We start from the raw sequence: 22,565 nt of genomic DNA on the forward strand, positions 1-22,565 counted from the left end.
ATGACATAGCATGCATATATTGCACTTGTGGAAGTGGATTCCCACATTTGAGTTACAAACATCATGCATCATTAACATTATGCACATATTATTACTTATGGTTATGATATTTGTTTATGAAATGTATGTTGATACATTATTGTTTATATTGATAAATGGTGGGTTATGATGTCGGTGATAGATAATATATGTGTATGTTATTATTTGGGGTATGATCTTCACTTTTGTGTTATTTAATTATAGTCATGATATCTTGTCGATGAATTATACATTGATAATTGGTGAATTATGATATTGTTTGGGAATAAGTGTTATTTACCTTACATAGGTTGATTAGATAATTGTTTGTGAGAACAATTGATGAGTTTGGTTATATTACTCATGTGGATTGGATAATTGTTTACGAGAATAACTGATGAGTATAATCTGATATGTTATGTATATATGAACTGTTTTTCATATCCAAGTGTGATATTCTGAGTAAGTCCACGCCGTCAATGAATTTACGTTCATTAGATGTCTTACTCTCTGTGCTGTATTGTTCTTGTTCTGTATATATTTGCTATGCATATGGCCGACAACAGCACTCACATTCGAGGTTATCACTTCACGATGTCCCCAATGGGACAATGGGCTAGTGACGGGCACAAATATACATACACAGGCCCCTGCGGTTTGTCGTTGCACATGGTGTGCAACGGGTCATCAATGATGATCCCTCATCCCGACACCCATATTGACGCTTCCTTCACCTTGCCGTCAAAGAGGCTGATGTCTCCAGAGGTTGGACTTCAATACCCGCCAGTTAGGAGTGATGGCGCTGTTCCCTCCCACGGTTATAGGACGTGGCAAGATTGTTTGGATGCTCGGTCATCCAGTAGAGCCAAGAGGAGCAGTGGTCTTGGGGGAGGTCTCTGCAAGAAGGCTCCGGTTTTGAGAATGTCATCCCCTCCGAATTATGCCGTCGGGTTATGGCATAATGAAGTGGAGGAAGACGAGGTCGTTGAGCTCGTAAATGTAGAGAGCTCGGTGGAGGTGATCGACCTCGTGTCTGACTCGGAAGATGAGGAGGACCCGAGTGATGGGTCCAACATTCCTAGAATTTTTTGAGTCAGCTTATGGGCCAGTCGATGTACCCTTTTTGTTTTTGGTGGGGGGCTACATTTCTTTGGATTTTGTATATGTTAGTGGCGATGTAGTTTCCGGCTTTACTAACCTAGTCCATATGAACTGACTATGACTTAACCCATTATATATATCTATGAATATGTATATTCAGAAAATGTTGTATTATTTCAGTTACCGTTAGGTAACCGGTTTTGATTTCGCGTTATATGTTACTAAAAGAAAGGTTTTAAAAGGAAACAATTTTATGTCACCAATTCAAAGGGAAAAAAATTTACTCACTTTTCCGCATAATAAATAAAGAATATTTTTCGGGGCGTTACAGAGGCAATGAGTTTGTGTATTAAGATAAAATGATATTTAAATTTTGGTATATGTAGAACATCATAAAGAATTAAATCAGTAGATAAGGTGATAGTTCCATAATGTTTGGCAATGGTAGTTGATCTATTTGGCAATCTGATTGCAATAAGTTTAATTGATTGGTAATAGTCAAAATCAGATAAAGAAGGACTTACATGATCACCTTTCTAATATCCAGTAATGCATTTTACCTGAGATGTTGTTGTTATCAGATGCATCAGTGGTGGATGTCATGCTAGTGTTGGCTAGGCTCAATTTGTTTACATGATGTTGAGAAGGATTGATCTCTATTTGTTGCAGCAATGTGGTGAGTTGAGCATATTGTTCAGGATCGAATTGCATGCTAGTTTTTTTGGTCTTGTCAGTGCAATAATGATTGGTTGTGTCTCTGTAATGCTGTTGACAGATCCAATTACAGGTCTTGGTTTGTTGTTGTAATTGGGAGTAAAACCATGCTTAAAATTGTAGGTCTCTATAGTGTGTCCTTGTTTGCTACAATGAGTACACATCCTTATATAATTGGATATGTTGTTGTTGTATGATCTTCCATTTGTTCTACCTCTGCCTCTTGTGACATTAGAGAAACCTCTTCCAGATGATTGTCTCCAAGTCTGGTCTTGATTACTGGTATTGAATAGGGCTTTGGATTCTCCCAAGTTTTGTTCATTGGATTGTCCTTCTGCTTGGACAATCGGGGAAAACGTTTTGTTCATGGTGGGTAAGGGTTCCATAAGGATGATTTGAGACTTGGAGGTTTGGAATTGGTCATTCAGGCCCTTTAAAAAACAGATCACATATTCTGCTTCTCTATTTTCTTTTATTCTTTTAACTAGGTTACATTTACACTGTATTTCACAGGTACAAGCAGGAAATTGTCTTAAGGATTCCAAGTCTTCCCAAATGATTTTGAGAGTAGTGAAGTAAGTGGAAATATCTCTATCACCTTACTTAATAGAATGAACTTTTTGAAGTAAATTGGACATCATAAAGTAGTTTCCTTTAGAAAAAATTTCTCTTAAGTCTTTCCAAAGCTCTTGAGCACTATCTATACACACAATACTTTGGGTAAATTGAGGTGTTAATGTTCTTGAAATCCAAGAAACCACCATTGTGTTACATCTTTCCCATATGTCAAATTTAGGGTCATTGGTTTTAGGCATTCTAATTGTACCATCAACAAATTTATATTTGTTCTTTGAGAGCAAGGCTCTTCTCATGGATTTACTCCATGTGTAATAGTTTCCACCTTCCAAGGGTGGAGATACAAGAATAGACCCTGGGCTATCTCCAGGGTGGAGGTAGTAAGGGTTGCAAGGGTTTTGCTCATCAATTCTAGAAGTAACAGTGGCAGGAATCCCTTGTGAATCACCAAAGTCTATGTCGGCCATGATTTTCAAATAGGGCAGAAATTGTAGAAGTAGAGAGGAAAAAGAAATAAGAGTGAATGACAAATCTTTACAATGAAACACCTTTATATGGTCTCACAATCCAGAAGCGTATAACCAAGTATGTATGCTTTGAAGAAGAACAACAAAGGTTTCTTCCTTCCTCTCATCGAGAATGGTTTTGAACAAAATGGAAGAAGTTTATGCGCAATAGAGCTCTCAGATCAAGAGCTCTGATACCATCTTGCAATAGTAAATTGAATTATACCTTATTCTCTTATCATTGAAGAACCAAACTGGGTCCATATTTATACAAGGAAAAGTTATTTGAATAAGAAGCAACCATTGCTAACTAACCTAACTGAAATTGGCGCCAAAAGTCTAACAGCTATATTTGGTTGCAAAACAGGAAACTAATCCTATAACAGCAAGAAGAATAAAGACAATATAATTGTATATCAAAGAAGGATAGAAGGTGTGTAAAAGTGAGAGTGGTATACAAGTGTGAGGTGTGAGGATATGAAAGGAGATATTCTACTTTTATTTCAGCTTCACATGTAAACTAAAATAAAAACCTCATCATATCCTCACTCACTAAACGCTAGAGTAGAATATAATCTCTCTCCTATATTACTTTTATGTAAAAGTTAATAATAATTAAAAATAAATGGTGGATGATAAATTTATTGTATAAAAAAATTATAGTGTCATATATATATATCTTTTTCTTAATGAACATTGTATGCTATAAATGTTACAACTCATTGTCAAGAGAGATAATTTCATAGTTTTGAAGTAGCATTCTAAGCTTTTTATTTCTACTCATGGGTGCGATTTGACATAAATTTCAGAAGCTTAATGATGTCACTATTTCTCTACTTAAAAAGTTGAATTCTAACACAAAGCGAAAAGAATTTTCAAATTTTAATATGGATGCTGTTAATAAAGTAGTTGATATCTATATACTCGAAATTAAAACTTCGAGCATTAGATGTGGTAATGGCAAAAAACAACTTCACATTCTCTGATTATTAGAAGATAAGCATAGTAGTGTAATCAAGTGGAGTAAAATTTCAAAGAAGTTATGCGGTAGGATTATCTTGGACTTGATTTTGTGGGTTTGAAGAATGAAGTAGTTTTCATAAGTGATGTTTTGAGTTTTGACTTTTTATTTTATGGGTTTGATAAATTTCTATAATTCAGTTTTCAGATTGGTCTTCTTGCCCTATGTCTTGTATATCATCTTGTAAGGAAGCATGTGAGTATGTGACTCACTGTACTGTTGAAGGGTTCACACCTTCTACTCATAATGAGCTTTTTTTCCTTAGAAGAAATTAAATTAGATAGCATGATATCATAGTGACGTTGGACAAGACTTTTTAATTAGAAAATAAAGTATTTCTTGATACAAATAAAGATAAATTATCTCCCTCAATCAGCAAAATCATGATATTTGTCATGTTTAATCATTTTCTATAAAATATTTTTTAAATTAAACAAAATATTATATATCACAATTTTATTAATTAAAGGAGATAAATTATCTCATGTTATGAGGATATACTTTATTCTTATTTAATTAATAACGCTCAAGAAAGAAAAGTGTGGAAGGAAAATAGTATTTATGTGTTTGGTTGGAGTAGAGACAAGACATAAAAAGAAAAATAAAAATAAAAAACAAAAAATATTTTTTTATATAGACCTCATATATGAAGATATGAATTTTTTGGATATATGATTCAAAAACAAAAAAAATTATTTTTGGGTTGCCGATTTTAGCTTCTTTAAAAAGTCATAAAATTTGAAAATCTATATCCCCCGTATACCAATTTTAGAGTGAGAAAAAAAAATTTAAACTCTATAATGGCATTACCAAGTTATATAAAAATAATAACTCTATAATATTGCTGTTAAGTTTAACTTGTGGTAGAAAAAAATATGAAACTCAACGACTCGATTGTCGAGTTTCATTATAAAACACAAAACTTAATGTCGATTTTCACATCATTTTAGAGGTAATTAATTTGAAAGGTATAGGAAGACCTTAATTTTTCATCAATGTACATAATTATTTAAATTTGCCCATGTATATGTGTCACTTAAGTGGTTGCATGTGAAGAGTAAAAGCACTCTACATTCATCTTATTTATTATGCAACACCTAATAGTAAAGACGCTTGGCCTTATCAAATTGGCCTGGGAATGTGTGGTATGCCATAATGACATTGATTGCTAGTTTTAATCACTTTACCTGCCACCCCAACTCTCCTTAAATTCCCACATGCATGTTCATCCAAATCTTCAGTAGTTGGTCTAATATATCTATCTCTTCACAACTCAACATAACCAACCCAAAAATACAAAAAAAAAGAGTTACATAACATATACATAACAGTGTTGATGATGGAGAAAGAAAGTGCAGTTGCAGCAGCAGCACCAAGAACTCCCATGCAATTGATGATGGGTTCTTTATCTGGGGAGGAATTAGAAGGCAACGGTAGTGTCCTACGATCTGCTGAAACATTGCTGCGTTTAGTTCCTATTGGTCTCTGTGTATCAGCTCTTGTACTTATGCTTAAGAATTCTGAACAAAATGATTATGGTTCTGTTGACTACACCGATCTTGGAGCTTTCAGGTGAACAATTTTTATGCCTCCTTCTAGTACATATAGATATAAGAGGGTGAGTATCTATCGATAGAACGGTAAGATTGTATCTGCAAAGGTCATAACTTCAAATCTCGTAAACAAACTATTACCGGTCTCATGCACTTGGTTGTCTTTTTTCAGGTAGATATATTAGATAAAAATGATTAACAATGACTTAGGGATATCGATTAAGGAATCAAAAAGGGAAAGTTTGCATTGAAAAGTAGTTTAATCAATACATAAAATTAAAAAAAAGACTTCACAGCTATCCCAGAAGTGTATTTTCATGACACTCAAACATTCTATTTCCCTAAAAAACTCAACTCACAAGCCGACTGTTAAAAAACTCAACTCACAAGCCGGCCCTACAGAAACTGTTGGCAAGATTAAGATGTAGATATTGGAAACACTTAAGCTCAAAGGTAATTGGTTTAAGCAGGTATTGTGAAAGTTAGGATCTTAGTCTGATTGAACCGGTAAGCTTGGAATTTGGATAGTGAAAGTTGAGATGTAAATAATACAAGAATCAAACTATGTAACATGTTTATTGGCAATATACAATTACAAACAAAATTTTGTGTACTTTGTGAATGATTAAATCTTGAGATCTGAATCCGGATATATGAAAATGAAAAACAAAACTTTGATTCTTGTTTGTGAAATTTGGATATCGCAGGTATTTGGTGCATGCTAATGGAATTTGTGCAGGCTATTCACTACTTTCAGCAGCCATTATTGTTGCTATGCCTCGTCCTTCAACTATGCCGCGTGCTTGGACTTTCTTCTTGCTTGATCAGGTCATCTCATTATTTCTGCTATAAACTCCTTTCACTTTCGGACATAAATAAAATAAACAACATAAGTTTTCATATTTAACTTAGTTTGTTATGATTTTCATATATAAATAAAGAACATACATTTTCATATATAAATGCAAGACTTTTATTGTGTGACAAGGTCATATTTGAGAAGTGAGTTTGTTATCATATCCTGTAAAGTTAATTAGTGTGAGAGAGTCTTAAAGTGGTCTGATTGTTAGGGTAAAATGTTTAAGGAATGATATGAAAGAAGTCGTAGATTTGAATCTCATTCACAACAAAATATTAACATATTAATATTTGTCCATAAAAAAAGTTGGTTAGTGTGATTCTCTAGGCATCCAATTTGTCTTCATGATTGTGCGAATCGTGGGGAGTGAATAGTGAACATTTTAGAAGGTTTGCTCTTCTGTGACGTTGGACTTTATCTCGTCCAAGGATAAATTGAAATATTGAGGAAATAATAAGTCTTCCCTAACACTTCTTTTCTCTCAAAAAATAAACTCGCAAATAGACCATTAAAATATCGAGTTCTTCACCCAAGTCATAGTGAAAGGGCTTTATTGAAGCTAGAGATATGTTATAGTATAGAAATATAGGTGGGTTAGTCCAAAGTTCAAACCATATATTAACAACATGCTTAATCTGTTACCCCTTTTGAAGACTATATAGCACAAGGGTTAATATGTATATATCAAAAAATCCAAAGACTAAAGTGCAAGTTTAGGATATTTCAATGAACTGAATTGCTTCTTTACTAAAAAAACTATATCATATATTTTGAAGTATTTAAAGTATTTGATCTGAATTGGTGTTCATAGGTGCTAACCTACATAATTCTAGCCGCTGGGGCTGTATCAATGGAGGTGCTGTACCTGGCTGAGAATGGAGATCCTGCAACAACTTGGAGCTCAGCTTGTGGTTCATTCGGTAGATTTTGTCATAAGGTCACAGCATCAATAGCTATCACATTTGTGGCAGTGTTATGCTATGTAGTGCTTTCCCTCATTTCCTCTTACAACCTATTCAGCAAGTATGATGCACCAGTAGTAAGAAGCCCCACTACAGCCATTGATGTTGCTGCTTTCCATGGCTAACCAAAAAATCAACTTTCCATGCTTGTGATCATGTGTGCTTTATGTGATAGAGTGTAGTAATGTGTTGCTATGTTTATGAACTTGGTATGGTTTAGGACACGTACAAGACATGTCCATAATGTATAAGTGTATAATTAACCTGAACTTGTTCTTTTTGTCATGGTAAACATGCAACTGCTTCTCCCAAAGAATATAAGTCTATGGCAAATAAGTAAATCACTATTATGGTGGATGCTTCTTGCAACTTGTTCTTTTTGTCATGGTAAACATGCAACTGCTGCTTGCGGAAATTGATACAAATATATGATTGTAGAAGTCATGTACCAACAACGAGCTGATCTAGTAGTATAAAACCCTATTAGATTATCTCTAGGATGACCAAAAGATTAAGAGTGAGAGCGACATTTGTTGGGAGGACAGCCACATAACCAGAAAAATTAGTTCCTTACATAAGGGGGGAAATGATACATTTAGTAGTACAAAAAAAAGAAGTCATGGGATAGTTCTTAAAATAACTCTAGGGAGAAGATAAAGATACAAGTGACTAAAAATTGAACATAGCTCCCTATATATTCATCACATGGCATGGTCTCACAGCTTGGATATGATTTTAAAGTTGTATCCAGTATTTTAATTTGCTTCATCACGGTTGCAGTTATATTGCATTTACCGCAAGTGTGAGAAAATGTGGTTGATATGACTATAATAATGGTCAGGATGTCATTGGTGAGACACCCCAAACCATATTAATATGGTTATTATAGAGTGCAATTTAAATCACCTCGTCAGAAATCCCATGCAAAACAAATATAGCCAGGGCTTAGGCACAAAAATTATAGTGAAACTGGACCAATATGATTCAGCCTTTCCAAGTACCAATTGGCATGCAATTTTGTGCATGTAATAGGAACTCTAACTTGCTGATGATATTAAATTATTATTGTTATCCAATGTCTTGCAGAATCACAACTATTTTTGACTTTCAGTTCATGGTTCCCTCAATATATATGCATAATTATTTGCAAGACTGGTTACCATAACATTGAGCACCAGAGGAAAAACAGTCTTACAATGTTTGAGAGGATGATTAGGTGACACAAAATAATGGTCATGTACAATAATAATTAAGCCTTAATCCCATTAGATGGGTTGATTACATTAATCCAATGACATCATAATGTTCTATGTTTCATTGACAAAATATTGATCTCTAGATCATTCCTAATAGTTTAAAAGGTTAGGTGATAAGCAAGGAGGGAATATATCTAGTGAGAGCATCAGCTTATCATGAGAGGTAGGAGGAGCAAATTTGGACCATTAAACTATGCAAAGTAAAATGATTTTATTTTTTAAATTTTGACTATTCTTGTAATATTGTGGTTGCGGTGACCGCCGTAGTCACCGCAACCGCATCACACCGCAATTGCAGTGTGATACCGAATTACAGTGATGCGATTGCAACAGATCGCATCGCAACCGCATCGGACTGCATTTTGACCACATCAGGCCGCACACGACCGCATCGGATCGCATTGATGTGAAAAATATGTTTTTACTCATAAAATAATTCACACCGCAACGGCCGCAATCCGAATCGTGACGGTCGCAATGACTGCAATCACAATAACCATGATCACAATCGCAATTCAAAACACTAAATAAGAGTACATGATAGTAAACTATAATTTTTCAAACATAAGCAAATAAAAGATGATGATTAAAATAAAAAAATCTCACTTCACAACAAATAGGGTGTTTGTGTAATGTTAAGAGTAAATACTTATTTCTGTTTTTTCACCTTACCAATTCCCTCAAAAATTGACTCGTATTTAAAAAAATTAAGATTATTTTACGTTTTCAAATTTTGAATAACCAAACTGATAAGATAAAAAAAATATAGATTAAAATAAGTATTTACTAATGTTAAAGGAGGATGTATCTTCCCAGAGACAGAGACAGACTCCTCTTCAGTACTGGAGAGGTCACTACTGGAGAAGTCAATAGATGTAGGATTCTGACACATGGCAGAATACATATGGAGTATGAAGATGGGAAAAGGAGCAATGTATATATCAAAAGACACACAAAACCTGGCCAAATCTATGCCTAAACAAACTAGCTTGCTATCCAAGCAAGCTAGTGTTATGCTAAATAGAACATCATCAACTGATGTTGATGCTAAGGCTAGGCCAGGCCATGAACACAACATATCTCACTTTACTCATGCTTGTATGCAGGTAGCAACCAAATCAATGATATGCAGCTTGGATCATTGCAGCTTGGATCAAAGGAAGGATATTCACAATTCAAACATCTTGAACCAAGGCAACAAGGATGATCACTCTAGCAAGGATATTCCAGAAAGTTACTCAGATTGCAGCCTATACAAAAGCAGTCCTCACTGCATTCTTACAAATCTTCTTTCGAGTTGGCTAAAGAGCAAGGGCAAGGACAACAGAGTTGTTAACTACAATGCAAGCAACTCGGAGATGTTTCAGTTTTAGCTTTTCACACATGTGTTAAATATGTTAGGCATTGATTAATTAGTTAAGTTTGTTAGATAATTAGTTAGTCATTTTTCTCTTTTCCGTTTCTGCCATATAGCAGCTTTCATTGCCTATATATATGGCTTTGATTCATCTCTTGTATTCAAGTATTCAAACTCAATTAATAAAGAGAAGTATCAAGTATTATTCATTCAAAGTGTTCTTGTTTTCTTCGGGTGCATTTCTTCTTCTTGTTCTTCAATTTACTTACAAGAAGCTAGTGCCATTTTTTTATGGTATTAGAGCTCTGCTATATTCAAGAATGTCCACCATTACCTCTTCAAGTCCAGCATGGACTCTTCAAATCTTCAAAACCCCTCACAAGATCCAACTTCTCCTTATTACATACATCCATCAGAGAATCCAACAAGTGCTTTGGTTTCCCCTTTGTTAAATGGTGACAATTATCACCAATGGTCTAAATCAATGAAGATGAGCCTAATTTCAAAGCAAAAGTTAGAGTTTATGGATGGAAGCATACAAGCACCTCCCAAAACAGATCCAATATACAAAGCATGGGAAAGAGCCAACAATATTGTCATCTCTTGGATCACTAGATTAGTGAATCCTTCAATTTTCCAGAGCATCTTATGAATGGATAAGGCTCATGATGTATAGGATGATCTCCATGAAAGATATTCCCAAGGAAATCTTCTAAAAATTGCAGACCTGCAAGATTCAGTAGCAAGATTTAAGTAGGAGAACCTCAATGTTTCAGAATACTTCACTCAACTTAAGATTCTCTGGGATGAACTAGATAGCATCAGACCCATGTCATGTTGCACTTGTGAGGCTCTACCTGACATCAAGAAGCATAGGACAGAAGACAAAATTATCAGATTTCTCAAAGGATTGAATGAAGCATATTCAGGTGTCAAGTCACAGATTATGCTCGTTGATCCCCTTCCAAGCATGAGGAAGGTATTCTCTTTAGTTGTCCAAGAAGAAAGACAACTATATGGGCCAGATTTTGATTCAAAGGCTTTAATTGCCTCTGGAAATTGGAAGAGAGGAGCTTATTCAGGTAGGAGCAACCAAGGAAAATTCACTAACAACACATCTGGAAGAGGCAACAACTATGTAAGAAATTCTTGGAATAAACCAGTCAGTTCAGGAAAATATTGCACTCACTGCAAAAGAAGTGGTCACACCATAGACGTTTGTTATAAGATACATGGCTTTCCAGCAAACTATCAAACAAACAGTCTTCAACAAAATAACTCTGTTATGGCTGCAAACACTATAGAGCCATATGACAAAAATGATCAATCATCTAATGGACATGAAGCACAAAACAATGACACTATCTTTGGGCTTAGCAAGCAACAATACCAAGGCCTAGTTAGCTTACTTCAACAACAAACGAACACAAAGGATTGAAGATCTGATGAAGCAAATGTGCTATCTGCAACATCAATAACTCATAATGATCAAGTTTCAGGTATCTCTAAACTCGGATATCAATTTATAACCTGGATATTGGATAGTGGTGCAACAGATCATATTAATACAAGTTTATCTAGTTTTTCAACACACAAGAAAATCAATCCTGTAAGAATTAAATTGCCTAATGGATCTGAAGTGGTATCTCACATTTCTGGCACTATTATTATCACACCTGACCTTATCATTCATGATGTTTTATACCTACCTACTTTTAAGTACAATCTTCTTTCCATAGCCAAGCTCACATCCAAATCCTCATGCATTTTATCCTTTGACACTTCTTCTTGTTTAATACAGGAGAAGAACTCTTTGAGGAGGATTGGTACATCTAGGTTAGCAAATGGATTATATGTGATGAGGACCTCTAAATTTCATCATCATATCGATGTTTCTGTTGCTAATCACCCAACTATTCCTAATTCTAGTCTTTGACATTATAGACTTGGACATCCATCATATGCTTGTATGGACATATTAAAGAATTGATTTTCAATTTGTATTTTTCAATAAAGATCATGTTTGTGATGTTTGCCATCAATCAAAACAAAAAAGACTAGCTTTTCCCTTAAGTCACTCTGAATCTTTACAATGCTTTGATTTAATACATGTTGATATATGGGGACCCTTTGCTATACCTTCTATACATGATCATAAATACTTCTTAACTATAGTTGATGATTATGCTAGGTTTACTTGGGTGTTCTTGATGAAAACTAAAGGAGAAACCTCTGATATTCTACAAAGCTTTATTAACATGATACATACTCAGTTTAATGCCAAAGTTAAAGTTGTTAGAAGTGATAATGAACCTGAATTTTCTATGAAATCTTTCTATTCCACTAAAGGCATACTGCACCAAACTTCATGTACCTACACTCCTCAACAAAATGGTATTGTTGAGAGAAAACACCAACACCTCTTGAATATAGCAAGAGCCCTTTTGATCCAAAGTGATGTTTCAAAACTATATTGGTCTTATGCTGTCAAACATGCAGCATACATTGTTAATCTTTTACCTACTCTTGTTTTGCACAGGAAGTCTCCCTTTGAAATCATGCATAAGAAACAACCTAATCTGCATCTCCTAAATTTTTTTGGATGTTTATGTTTTGTTAGTACACAAGGATATCTTAGAAGTAAGTTAGATTTCAGGGCTGATAAGGGTATTTTCCTTGGATTTAAGGAAGATGTGAAAGGCTTTATAGTCCTAAATATAAGGACTAAAGCTTTAGAAATCATTAGGAATGTCATCTTCTATGAAAACATTTTCCCATATAAACCTGCTTCAGACTCTAATTCTGTAACAAACCTACCCAACAATGGTAATCCTCTTAAAGCAACCATATATGATGACATTTTCCCTACACCTATACCCTTTAGAAATACCACTCAAACTCTGCCCAACATGCCTCCTTCCCAAGACTCCCTTATTACTCCAAATTCATAAGACAGTCCAGATACAGAGTGCCCTGAAATTGATCACCATGAGGTTCAAACTATTAGTGTTAGAAAGAGCAATAGGATTACTAAAGTTCCTAGCTATCTTCATGACTATCATTGTGCCCTATTAAGCAATAAAGACATTCCTAATTGCCACACCAAATATCCCTTATCCTCCTATCTAAACTATGATTCCTTCTCCACCTATTAAATCTCCCCACTGGCAGGCTGCCATAAATAAAGAACTCATTGCCCTGCAACAGAATGACACTTGATTCTTAACTGATCTGCATAATGATAAGATTGTCATTGGTTGTAAGTGGGTTTTCAAAATAAAATATAAAGCAGATGGAAGTATAGAAATATATAAAGCACGGTTGGTGGCAAAGGGATACAATCAAACAAAAGGTGTGGACTACATGGAAACCTTTTCACCAGTAGCAAAATTAACCATTGTAAGGTTACTTATTTCTTTAGCTTCTATTCATAATTGACATCTTAAGCAATTAGATGTGAATATTGCCTTTTTACATGGTGACTTAAATGTAAAAGTGTATATGACTATTCCTCCTGGCCTTAAAGTTCACAATTCTAATCAAGTTTGCAAGTTAGAAAAATCCATATATAGTTTAAAACAAGCTAGCAGGCAATGATTTGCTGAGCTTTCAACCTTCCTTCTCAAGCATGATTATCAAAAGGCCAAAGGAGATCATTCTTTGTTCATAAAATGGACCTCTAGGGACAGAATCACTGCCATTCTTGTTTATGTAGATGATATAATCTTGGCTGGTAATGATATCACTAAAATCAATCATCTCAAAACGGTTTTGGATACAACCTTTAAAACAAAAGACTTATGAGATCTAAAATACTTTCTTGGCTTTGAGATTGCTAGAAATAAATCTGGAATATCTATGAATCAGAGAAAATATGCTTTAGAAATCATTTCAGATGCTGGAATGATTGGATGCAAACCAGCTTCTACTCTTATGCCCAATGGATCTCATTTACATCAAGATGATAGCCCTTTTTATTCTGATCCTTCAGCATATAGAAGGCTCATAGGTAGACTTATCTACCTAACCAACACTCAACCTGACATAACCTTCTCCATTCAACAATTAGCTCAATTTATGGCATCCCCTACTAACATCCATCATACTGCTGCTCTGAGAGTTTTGAGATACCTAAAAGGATCTCCAGCCTTGGGATTATTTTTCCCTACTAACTCCATTGTACAAATCAAAGCTTACAGTGACAGTGATTGGGCATCTTGCCCAGACACTAGAAGATCCATAAGTGGTTATTGCATCTACTTGAGAAACTCCTTGATATCTTGGAAAACAAAGAAGCAGAAAACCGTATCAAGAAGCTCCTGTGAAGCAGAGTACAGTGCAATGGCAGTTGCTACTTGTGAAATTACTTGGATTACATACTTACTTGAAGAATTACAAAAACCTTTTTCTACTCCTGCTTTACGATATTGTGACAATCAATCTGCTTTATACATTGCTTTTAACCCTGTTTTTCATGAAAGGACTAAGCACATTGAGTTGGATTGCCACACAATAAGAGAGAAATGTTCTTCAGGGGCCATCAAGCTTCTGCCTGTCACTTCAAAGCTTCAATTAGCAGATGCTTAGACAAAGGCTTTAGGAGTTCAGGATTACTCCTCAATTCACTCCAAGCTGGGCCTCATAGACCTATGTGCCCCATCTTGTGAGGGGATATCAAAAGACACACAAAACCTTGCCAAATCTATGCCTAAACAAACTAGCTTGCTATCCAAGCGAGCTAGTGTTATGCTAAACAGAACAACATTAAGTGATGCTGATGCTAAGGCTAGGCCAGGCCATGAACACAACATATCTCACTTTACTCATGCTTGTATGCAAGTAGCAACCAAATCAATGATATGCAGCTTGGATCATTGCAGCTTGGATCAAAGGAAGGATATTCACAATTCAAACATCTTGAACCAAGACAACAAGGATGATCACTCTAGCAAGGATATTCCAGAAAGTTACTCAGATTGCAGCCTATACAAAAGCAGTCCAAGCAGTCCTCACTGCAGTCTTACAAACCTTCTTTCGAGTTGGCTAAAGAGCAAGGGCAAGGACAACAGAGTTGTTAACTACAATGCAAGCAACTCAGAGATGTTTCAGTTTTAGCTTTTCACACATGTGTTAAATATGTTAGGCATTGATTAATTAGTTAAGTTTGTTAGATAATTAGTTAGTCATTTTTCTCTTTCCTGTTTCTGCCATATAGCAGCTTTCATTGCCTTTTTATATGGCTTTGATTCATCTCTTGTATTCAAGTATTCAAACTCAATTAATAAAGAGAAGTATCAAGTATTATTCATTCAAAGTGTTCTTGTTTTCTTCGGGTGCATTTCTTCTTCTTGTTCTTCAATTTACTTACAAGAAGCTAGTGCCATTTTCTTTGAGTATAGAAAGAGAGAATAGTGAAAAGAGGAGTAAGGTATTAAGGAAGACACTACTTTTCCCCTTCTATATTGTATTCCAGTTTTTTTTCTTTTTTATTTAATAATTAAAAATAAATTACAATTTTAAATCTACATCATTCATATTTATTTTGCCACTGTTGGAATCTTACGTAGTATTGATCTCTTTAGTACTAGAGAGGAGTTTGTCTCATCTTCTCAACACCAAGACATTGAATAAGGGTTATGTCCATTAATTGAGAGGCGAGTACATGTATTTTTCTTTGTTTTTTAATGACAAAAATGTCATTTCATTGAATTATAAAAGTAAATGTGTCATTGAAAATTATATTTTCCTTTACTTTTTGATGTACTTATCTTTCCATTAATGGAGAGAATACTAACTCCAAAACACAGTGCACGAACCCACCAACACCAACCCACTAGCACCAATGTTTTTGTTTTCTTCGATTATATTTCTACCTATGAAGATTTCTTGTCTACATTTATGTCCCAATGGTGTCTTGAGAATCAAAATGGGTTATTTTATTTAGAAAAAATTATAAAAATGTAAAGTAATAATTTATATTATTTGGTGATATTGCATTGGACAAGAACTTAATGTGAATAACCCGCCCTCCCCTCTTTGAAACAAGGGGCGCTTCTGGTTCTGTCGGTGCTTGAAACAATTTTGTCTTCTCCATATTACTTATTACTATATCTCTAGAGTCAATAATTTTATATGAGGAACTACTGAACTCAATCACTTGCTGCTGTTACTCTTCAGTTTTTTGTTGAGGTCTATCCTATAGAAGTACTCAAATTGGATTAGTGATCGATTTCTAGGTTTCGCCGTAAACCTAATTGGTTAATAGAATTATTTTTACAAAATAATTTTATAATAAAAAAAAAGAAAGATGTAGCAATAAGGTATATAAATACAATAAGTATACGATTCAGTATAAGTGTAATAGTAAAATATCAACGGTTACCGGGGAATTGTAAAAAATAAATAAATAGGAAAACGATCTATCTAAATAAAAGATCTTTTTCCAATTTTTCCTAGGAGATGGAGTCTTCTTGATAGAAGAGGATCCTCTCTCCAGTGCCGGATAAGATTATGATATATGACCAAAAAATCTTTATAACGGTATTGATTTTATATTATTTTTAAATAAAAAATAAGTAATGATCTCTCCATTATTGGACCACTCCTTCATGATATAGAGGATCCCTTTTCATGTTTCTACTGAACTGAGTGCTGCAAACAGAAAAATAAAATCGATCCACATGGAATCCGTTGCGAAATAATTGAACTTGAAAATCCAATACAAATTAAGATTAGAGTATAAGAAAAAGTAAGGGACTAGTCCAATCCAAAAGCAAAATAACAAAAGTTTGAAACATATAAGGAAAAAACTGATTTGAACCACAAAATCTAAAGTTGCTTAGTAGTTAGTGGGGTTCAATGTCTCAAATAAAAAAATCACAATATTGAGGGCCTTGTGTTTCTGTCTAGAAAAAATGATTGAATGAAGGACAATGGCTAAACGTGTCAAGTTGTCGCATTTGTATTTCTCTATTGTTTTTAAAATAATGATATACTCCATGTACAAAATTTTATATTTTATTGCAAGTTGTAAGGAGTAGGCTAATTGTATACAAAGACCTCTAGTCTAGTGGATAAAAGTTTAATAGAATCATTATGTTTGCGGTTGAATGAAAATTGCATATAGAAAACAGGTTTTGTTATGTGTGACAAGAGGATACAACCAGCGGTGGTAATGTTGACACGTAATCATATTCACACATATTTCTTGAATATCCATTTAATTAGGGTTGAAACATATGGCTGACTTAGTTTGGTTAGCTTGAATTTGGTTGGATTTTATCGAGTTTACGATCAAATTCGAGTTCACAAATTATACTCGAACAATATTTAGGACTAAGACGCAAATATAATTCGGTCTGACCAATCCAATAATTACTCATTTACCATATTTTGTATATATATTTATTCAATTTTCTCTAATTTATTATCTTATATACATGATTATTAAAATATTTACCTTTCTATGATTTCAAATTTCATGTTACATATATCTGTAATAATAAATATATTGATTTTTTGTCTAAAATAAGTATTTATTACATTTAATTAGTCGAGGTTCGAGTTAAAATATTGACTCACTCGACATTTGAGGTTGTATCAGCTTCGCGTTTAGAGATGTATTTGAGTTCAAAAAGTTAACTTAATCAACATTTAGACACATGTAACTGAAAAATCTTACTCAACTCATATTTATCCTAACTTTGAATAAGGTAAGCAACAAATTTGCAACTTCAATTATTTATTTATGAATAATAATATATTCTCATACTAACTTATATATAAATCTTCCTACTCACAAATGTAACATTTAGCAGTTTTTTTATTTATATATTTTTGCAATAAACAATATATAAAAATATTTATTATACAAATAATATATATATAATAATTTTTGTAACCCTTCCTTAATATCTAAGAAAGGCATTCTTAAATCTCTGACGTGACGCCATAGTTGGCGTGCCACCAATTGACACCTTATCTGAACACGCGTTTCAACGTGACTGGCTAACAAATTTCGTCCACTCATTTTTCGTAATAGGCGGTGACATCATTTTCCTATAAAATCGACCCCAAATCCTTCTTTCATCACATAATTCAATTCACAAATCAACTACCTCTTCTTTCTCTAATCACCCAAATCCTTCAAGGTACTTCGATCCTTCTTCTCTTTTGTTTTGTGTTATTAGATCTTTGGTTTTTCGGTAATTCTGTTTGAAGTTCCTTATATTAGGGTTTTGATTGCGTTATGGATCCAATCTTACTTTCATATGTCTGTGTTTTTATTATTGTTGTGTTTGGATTGGATCACTTTCATTTAGGTTTTCTCTGATATCTTTAATAAGCTAAAAGCCTATGGTTTTTTTATTTTTTGCGTTTTGTTTATCCAAATAATCATTATCTGAATGAATTTCCTCAGATCCGTTGAAAACACTAAGCCTATACTTTCTTTTATCCAAATAATCATTACCTGGGTGAATTTCCCAGGTCCGTTTTTGAATTTTAGGGTTTATATAAAAACATTAAGCCTATGATTTTGTTTTTGTGTATCTAAATCATCATTACCTAATGAAATTCATCAGATCCATTATTGAATTTTAGATTCCATTGAAAACATTTTAATTTGTAACAGATTGTTAGGGGTAATCTGATGTGCCTTTCGAATTACAGTTCTGTTGTTCAGGTGTAGATGCAAATATTCGTTGAAATACAAATACGTTTTAAGTCAACGATTTCTAATTTATTGTATTTTTTGATTGTTTTGATTTTTCATCCCTTTTACCTGTGTGATATTGATTCATCTGTTCCTGATGATTTCACAGATGCAAATCTTCGTGAAAACCCTCACCGGCAAGACCATCACTCTCGAGGTAGAGAGTTCCGACACCATCGACAACGTGAAGGCTAAGATCCAAGACAAGGAAGGGATCCCACCGGATCAGCAACGTCTCATCTTTGCCGGCAAGCAGCTTGAGGATGGTCGCACTCTTGCTGACTACAACATACAAAAGGAGTCCACACTCCACCTTGTCCTCCGTCTTCGCGGTGGCATGCAAATCTTTGTGAAAACCCTCACAGGCAAGACTATCACCCTCGAGGTTGAGAGCTCTGACACTATCGATAATGTCAAGGCTAAGATCCAGGATAAGGAAGGCATTCCTCCAGACCAGCAGAGGTTGATCTTTGCTGGAAAGCAACTCGAGGATGGGCGCACCCTCGCAGACTACAACATCCAGAAGGAGTCCACACTCCACCTTGTGCTTCGTCTTCGTGGTGGCATGCAAATCTTTGTCAAGACTCTTACTGGTAAGACCATCACCCTTGAGGTTGAGAGCTCGGACACCATTGATAATGTTAAGGCTAAGATCCAGGACAAGGAGGGCATTCCTCCAGACCAGCAGAGGCTTATCTTTGCTGGAAAGCAGCTCGAGGATGGCCGAACCCTTGCCGATTATAACATCCAGAAGGAGTCCACTCTCCATTTGGTGCTCCGTCTCCGTGGTGGCATGCAGATATTCGTGAAGACACTTACTGGCAAGACCATCACCCTTGAGGTTGAAAGCTCTGACACCATCGATAATGTCAAAGCCAAGATCCAGGACAAGGAGGGCATTCCCCCAGACCAGCAGAGGTTGATCTTTGCTGGAAAGCAGCTCGAGGATGGAAGGACTCTTGCCGACTACAACATCCAGAAGGAGTCTACCCTCCATTTGGTGCTGCGTCTCCGTGGTGGCATGCAGATTTTTGTGAAGACCCTTACAGGAAAGACCATTACCCTCGAGGTTGAGAGCTCCGATACCATCGATAATGTGAAGGCCAAGATCCAGGACAAGGAAGGGATTCCCCCAGACCAGCAGAGGTTGATTTTTGCTGGTAAGCAACTCGAAGATGGAAGGACTCTTGCTGACTATAACATCCAGAAGGAGTCTACCCTTCACCTTGTTCTCCGTCTCAGGGGTGGAATGCAAATTTTTGTGAAGACCTTGACTGGGAAGACCATTACTCTTGAGGTTGAGAGTTCCGATACCATTGATAATGTGAAGGCCAAAATTCAGGACAAGGAAGGAATCCCCCCAGATCAGCAGAGGTTGATCTTTGCTGGTAAGCAACTGGAAGATGGAAGGACCTTAGCTGACTACAATATTCAGAAGGAATCAACCCTTCACCTTGTTCTGCGTCTTCGTGGTGGATTCTAAACTTGTTTCATGGAAAGCATGTTTCTTTTTCATGTTGTTTTAAATTTCAGAACTTGTTATTGGGTCCCTAGTGACCCTTTAAAATAATTTCAGTAGTGTTCTATGATATCTGCAATGTGGTTATATCTGTGTCCGAACTCCGTTTATGATGTGTAGTGTAGTTCCATTGTATAATTTGTTCGTAATTTGGTTTATGCTTCACAATATGTTAACTAGTGATGTTATTTGAATGTGTTGATTCTAAATTACAAATTATCTTCGAAGCATCAATGGCGTGTACACTACTGTATTGCGTTAGTCTTCAGTTAGTTTTGGTCAAACTTTAGCGAAAATCCCTTATCACATTGATTGGGTCATATACTGTAGATTTGTTGATCCTCATTTTTTTTATGAAAATAGGTTGTAGATCTGACGACGTAATTTGTGTGAAGTGCAGATGGTGGTTGATTATGTACCATAAATAACTGGTGGTTGATTCGGGGGTAAAAAATTAAAGAAGCATTTGAAATAACCGTTGTGTGGGTATTACTCACAGATTTGGGTATCCTTATTCCTGATTACCCAAATTGATTTCAGTAACATGACAAATCTTATCAATAATATTCTAATACAAATGAAAATAATGTGGAAGAAGAATTTGAACTGGGTGGGCTATACCACATAATACTTGTCGCCATGCCCCATGATAACTCTGGCACGTCCACATCAGTGGTAAGACTTCGAAGAGAAGTTAATGGGCATAGTTATAAAAACCATTCTAGTAGCCACCGGGAAACTGATGAAATAGTCCTTGTTTTGGTATGATACAACTATTATATTTGGTTATACAGTCATAGTTAAAATAATATGTCAAAATAGGTTAATATCAAGGAATTAATACGTATACACTGACAGTATAAGTGATTTTTATACTGTCTCATATGTTAGCTAGTATTGACTTTTAAATAAAAGTATTACAAATCAATGGTGGATGTTGTGCTGAGAATGTAAAAACTTTATACTGACAGTGCATAAATTTTAAAGTCAGGTTAAGCCAACACAACTTTTGTACTTTTTCTACTTCAACCATAGTATATTATCTCTTTAAGATTTATATACAGTTAACAATGTAAATAATAGTATATGTGTGATATAGGAGATTGGATTGTTGAGTTGATTATAGAAATGATTAGCTTCTAACAGTAATAGAGGTTAGTTATGTTAGTTTTTCTTCTTCTTCCTTTTATAAAAGGCTTTCATCGTAATTCATTTCAATTCATTCAATCAATTTAATAATCATTCAATGACTGATTTTCTCTTTCTTTCTTGCTTTATCAAAGATGTGCATGACTCTACCATTTTAATATGGTATCAGAGTGATAATTATGAGCTTCTGCTTATTCATTCCATCTTTTTTTTCATCAACCTTTCTTTTCATCACATAATATACTAGGCATTCTCCACCATCTGAAATGGTAACTTCCACTTATAGTTTCAATCAATGTTATGAAACCCGAGACGAATATCAACTCAAAAGAGGTCTCGTACAAATTCTAACTGGTTAAACCGTCCAGTCCAATCGGATGATGTCATAATATCATATGTAATTACATATGCTATATAATTAATTAAAATAAGATAATAAGTAATAACACATAATCAATATCATGTTTTTTTAACTAACAGACATTGGTTCAAGTAGTACATGTTTGATTCCCCTTAAGCAATGTCAGGTTCGAGTCTTGTGGATGGAAAAAATGTCCACTGGGAGAGTTAGCCCACTTACCTGTGGATGTTCCTGGCTCGGACATGATTGCCTCCAGTGCGAGGATACATATGAGAAATAAAAAAATACAAACAAAAATGCATCAAACAAGTATAAATCTTATATAATTAGAAGTAAAAATCAAAATGTAACTATCTCATATAAAGATTAAATATTTAAATCTATCTAAGTATCATTTAAAACATTTGAAAAGAGTAAGGAGAACGTCTAATTTGCATAAACTAAAATACTACAACAAAAGCACTAATAAAATAATAATTTTGATACAAAAGATGAGGAGTAATAATTTAATCAAATAACTTAATAAAAACCATAAACTAAAGACTAAAAAAAGAAACTCCTCTGTCACTAATAAATTCTACAAAACCAGAAAACGTACTCTGTGACAAGAGACAGTGACGATGAGCGATGGTGCGATGCTGAATCTGCATGTTGTTTGAAACTCACATATTGCTCTTGGGTGTATTTTATGGTGGCCACTTGTTTCTATATTAGGTAATTAGGTTTTAGGTTTTAGCTTTTACTTTTTTTTAATTTTTATTTTTTGATTTTTTCTTTTTTTAAGTGGTAGTTGGCCCGCTCGGTCTAACTCACTGGGTTGTTCCAGGTGAACGCGGTCCAACCCGGGTGGATCGGATTACAAACAGCCCAAAACGGTTCAGTAGGGTGGACGACTTATTT

General features: G+C 34.7%; 2 protein-coding genes across 4 annotated transcripts in view; both read left to right on the forward strand.

The window, feature by feature from the left end:
* LOC109345165 (CASP-like protein 2A2) overlaps nt 1–7,595 on the forward strand; it is a 31,432-nt gene extending 23,837 nt beyond the window's left edge. Inside the window, exons 3-5 of one of the 2 annotated variants that reach the window (XM_019583988.1) lie at nt 5,268–5,508; nt 6,197–6,317; nt 7,160–7,530. In XM_019583988.1, coding sequence (XP_019439533.1) covers nt 5,273–5,508; nt 6,197–6,317; nt 7,160–7,435 — 633 coding nt within the window. In that variant the 5' untranslated portion in view covers nt 5,268–5,272 and the 3' untranslated portion in view covers nt 7,436–7,530. Of the gene's footprint in view, nt 1–5,109; nt 5,509–6,196; nt 6,318–7,159 lie in introns of those variants that run through there. The other variant, XM_019583989.1, reaches the window with a different exon arrangement.
* Nucleotides 17,959–21,790, forward strand: LOC109345163 (polyubiquitin). Of its 2 annotated transcripts, XM_019583986.1 has the most exons (3): nt 17,959–18,073; nt 18,746–20,123; nt 21,753–21,790. In XM_019583986.1, the coding sequence occupies exon 2, from the start codon at nt 18,746–18,748 to the stop codon at nt 20,117–20,119; it is 1,374 nt and encodes a 457-aa protein (XP_019439531.1). In that variant the 5' UTR covers nt 17,959–18,073; the 3' UTR covers nt 20,120–20,123; nt 21,753–21,790. The 2 variants fall into 2 exon arrangements, with proteins under 2 accessions (XP_019439531.1, XP_019439530.1); XM_019583985.1 differs by lacking the exon at nt 21,753–21,790 and having other exon boundaries at nt 18,746–20,343.

This window comes from Lupinus angustifolius, chromosome LG04 (genome assembly GCF_001865875.1).
Source record: "Lupinus angustifolius cultivar Tanjil chromosome LG04, LupAngTanjil_v1.0, whole genome shotgun sequence".
In the NCBI taxonomy this organism is placed as follows: domain Eukaryota; kingdom Viridiplantae; phylum Streptophyta; class Magnoliopsida; order Fabales; family Fabaceae; genus Lupinus; species Lupinus angustifolius.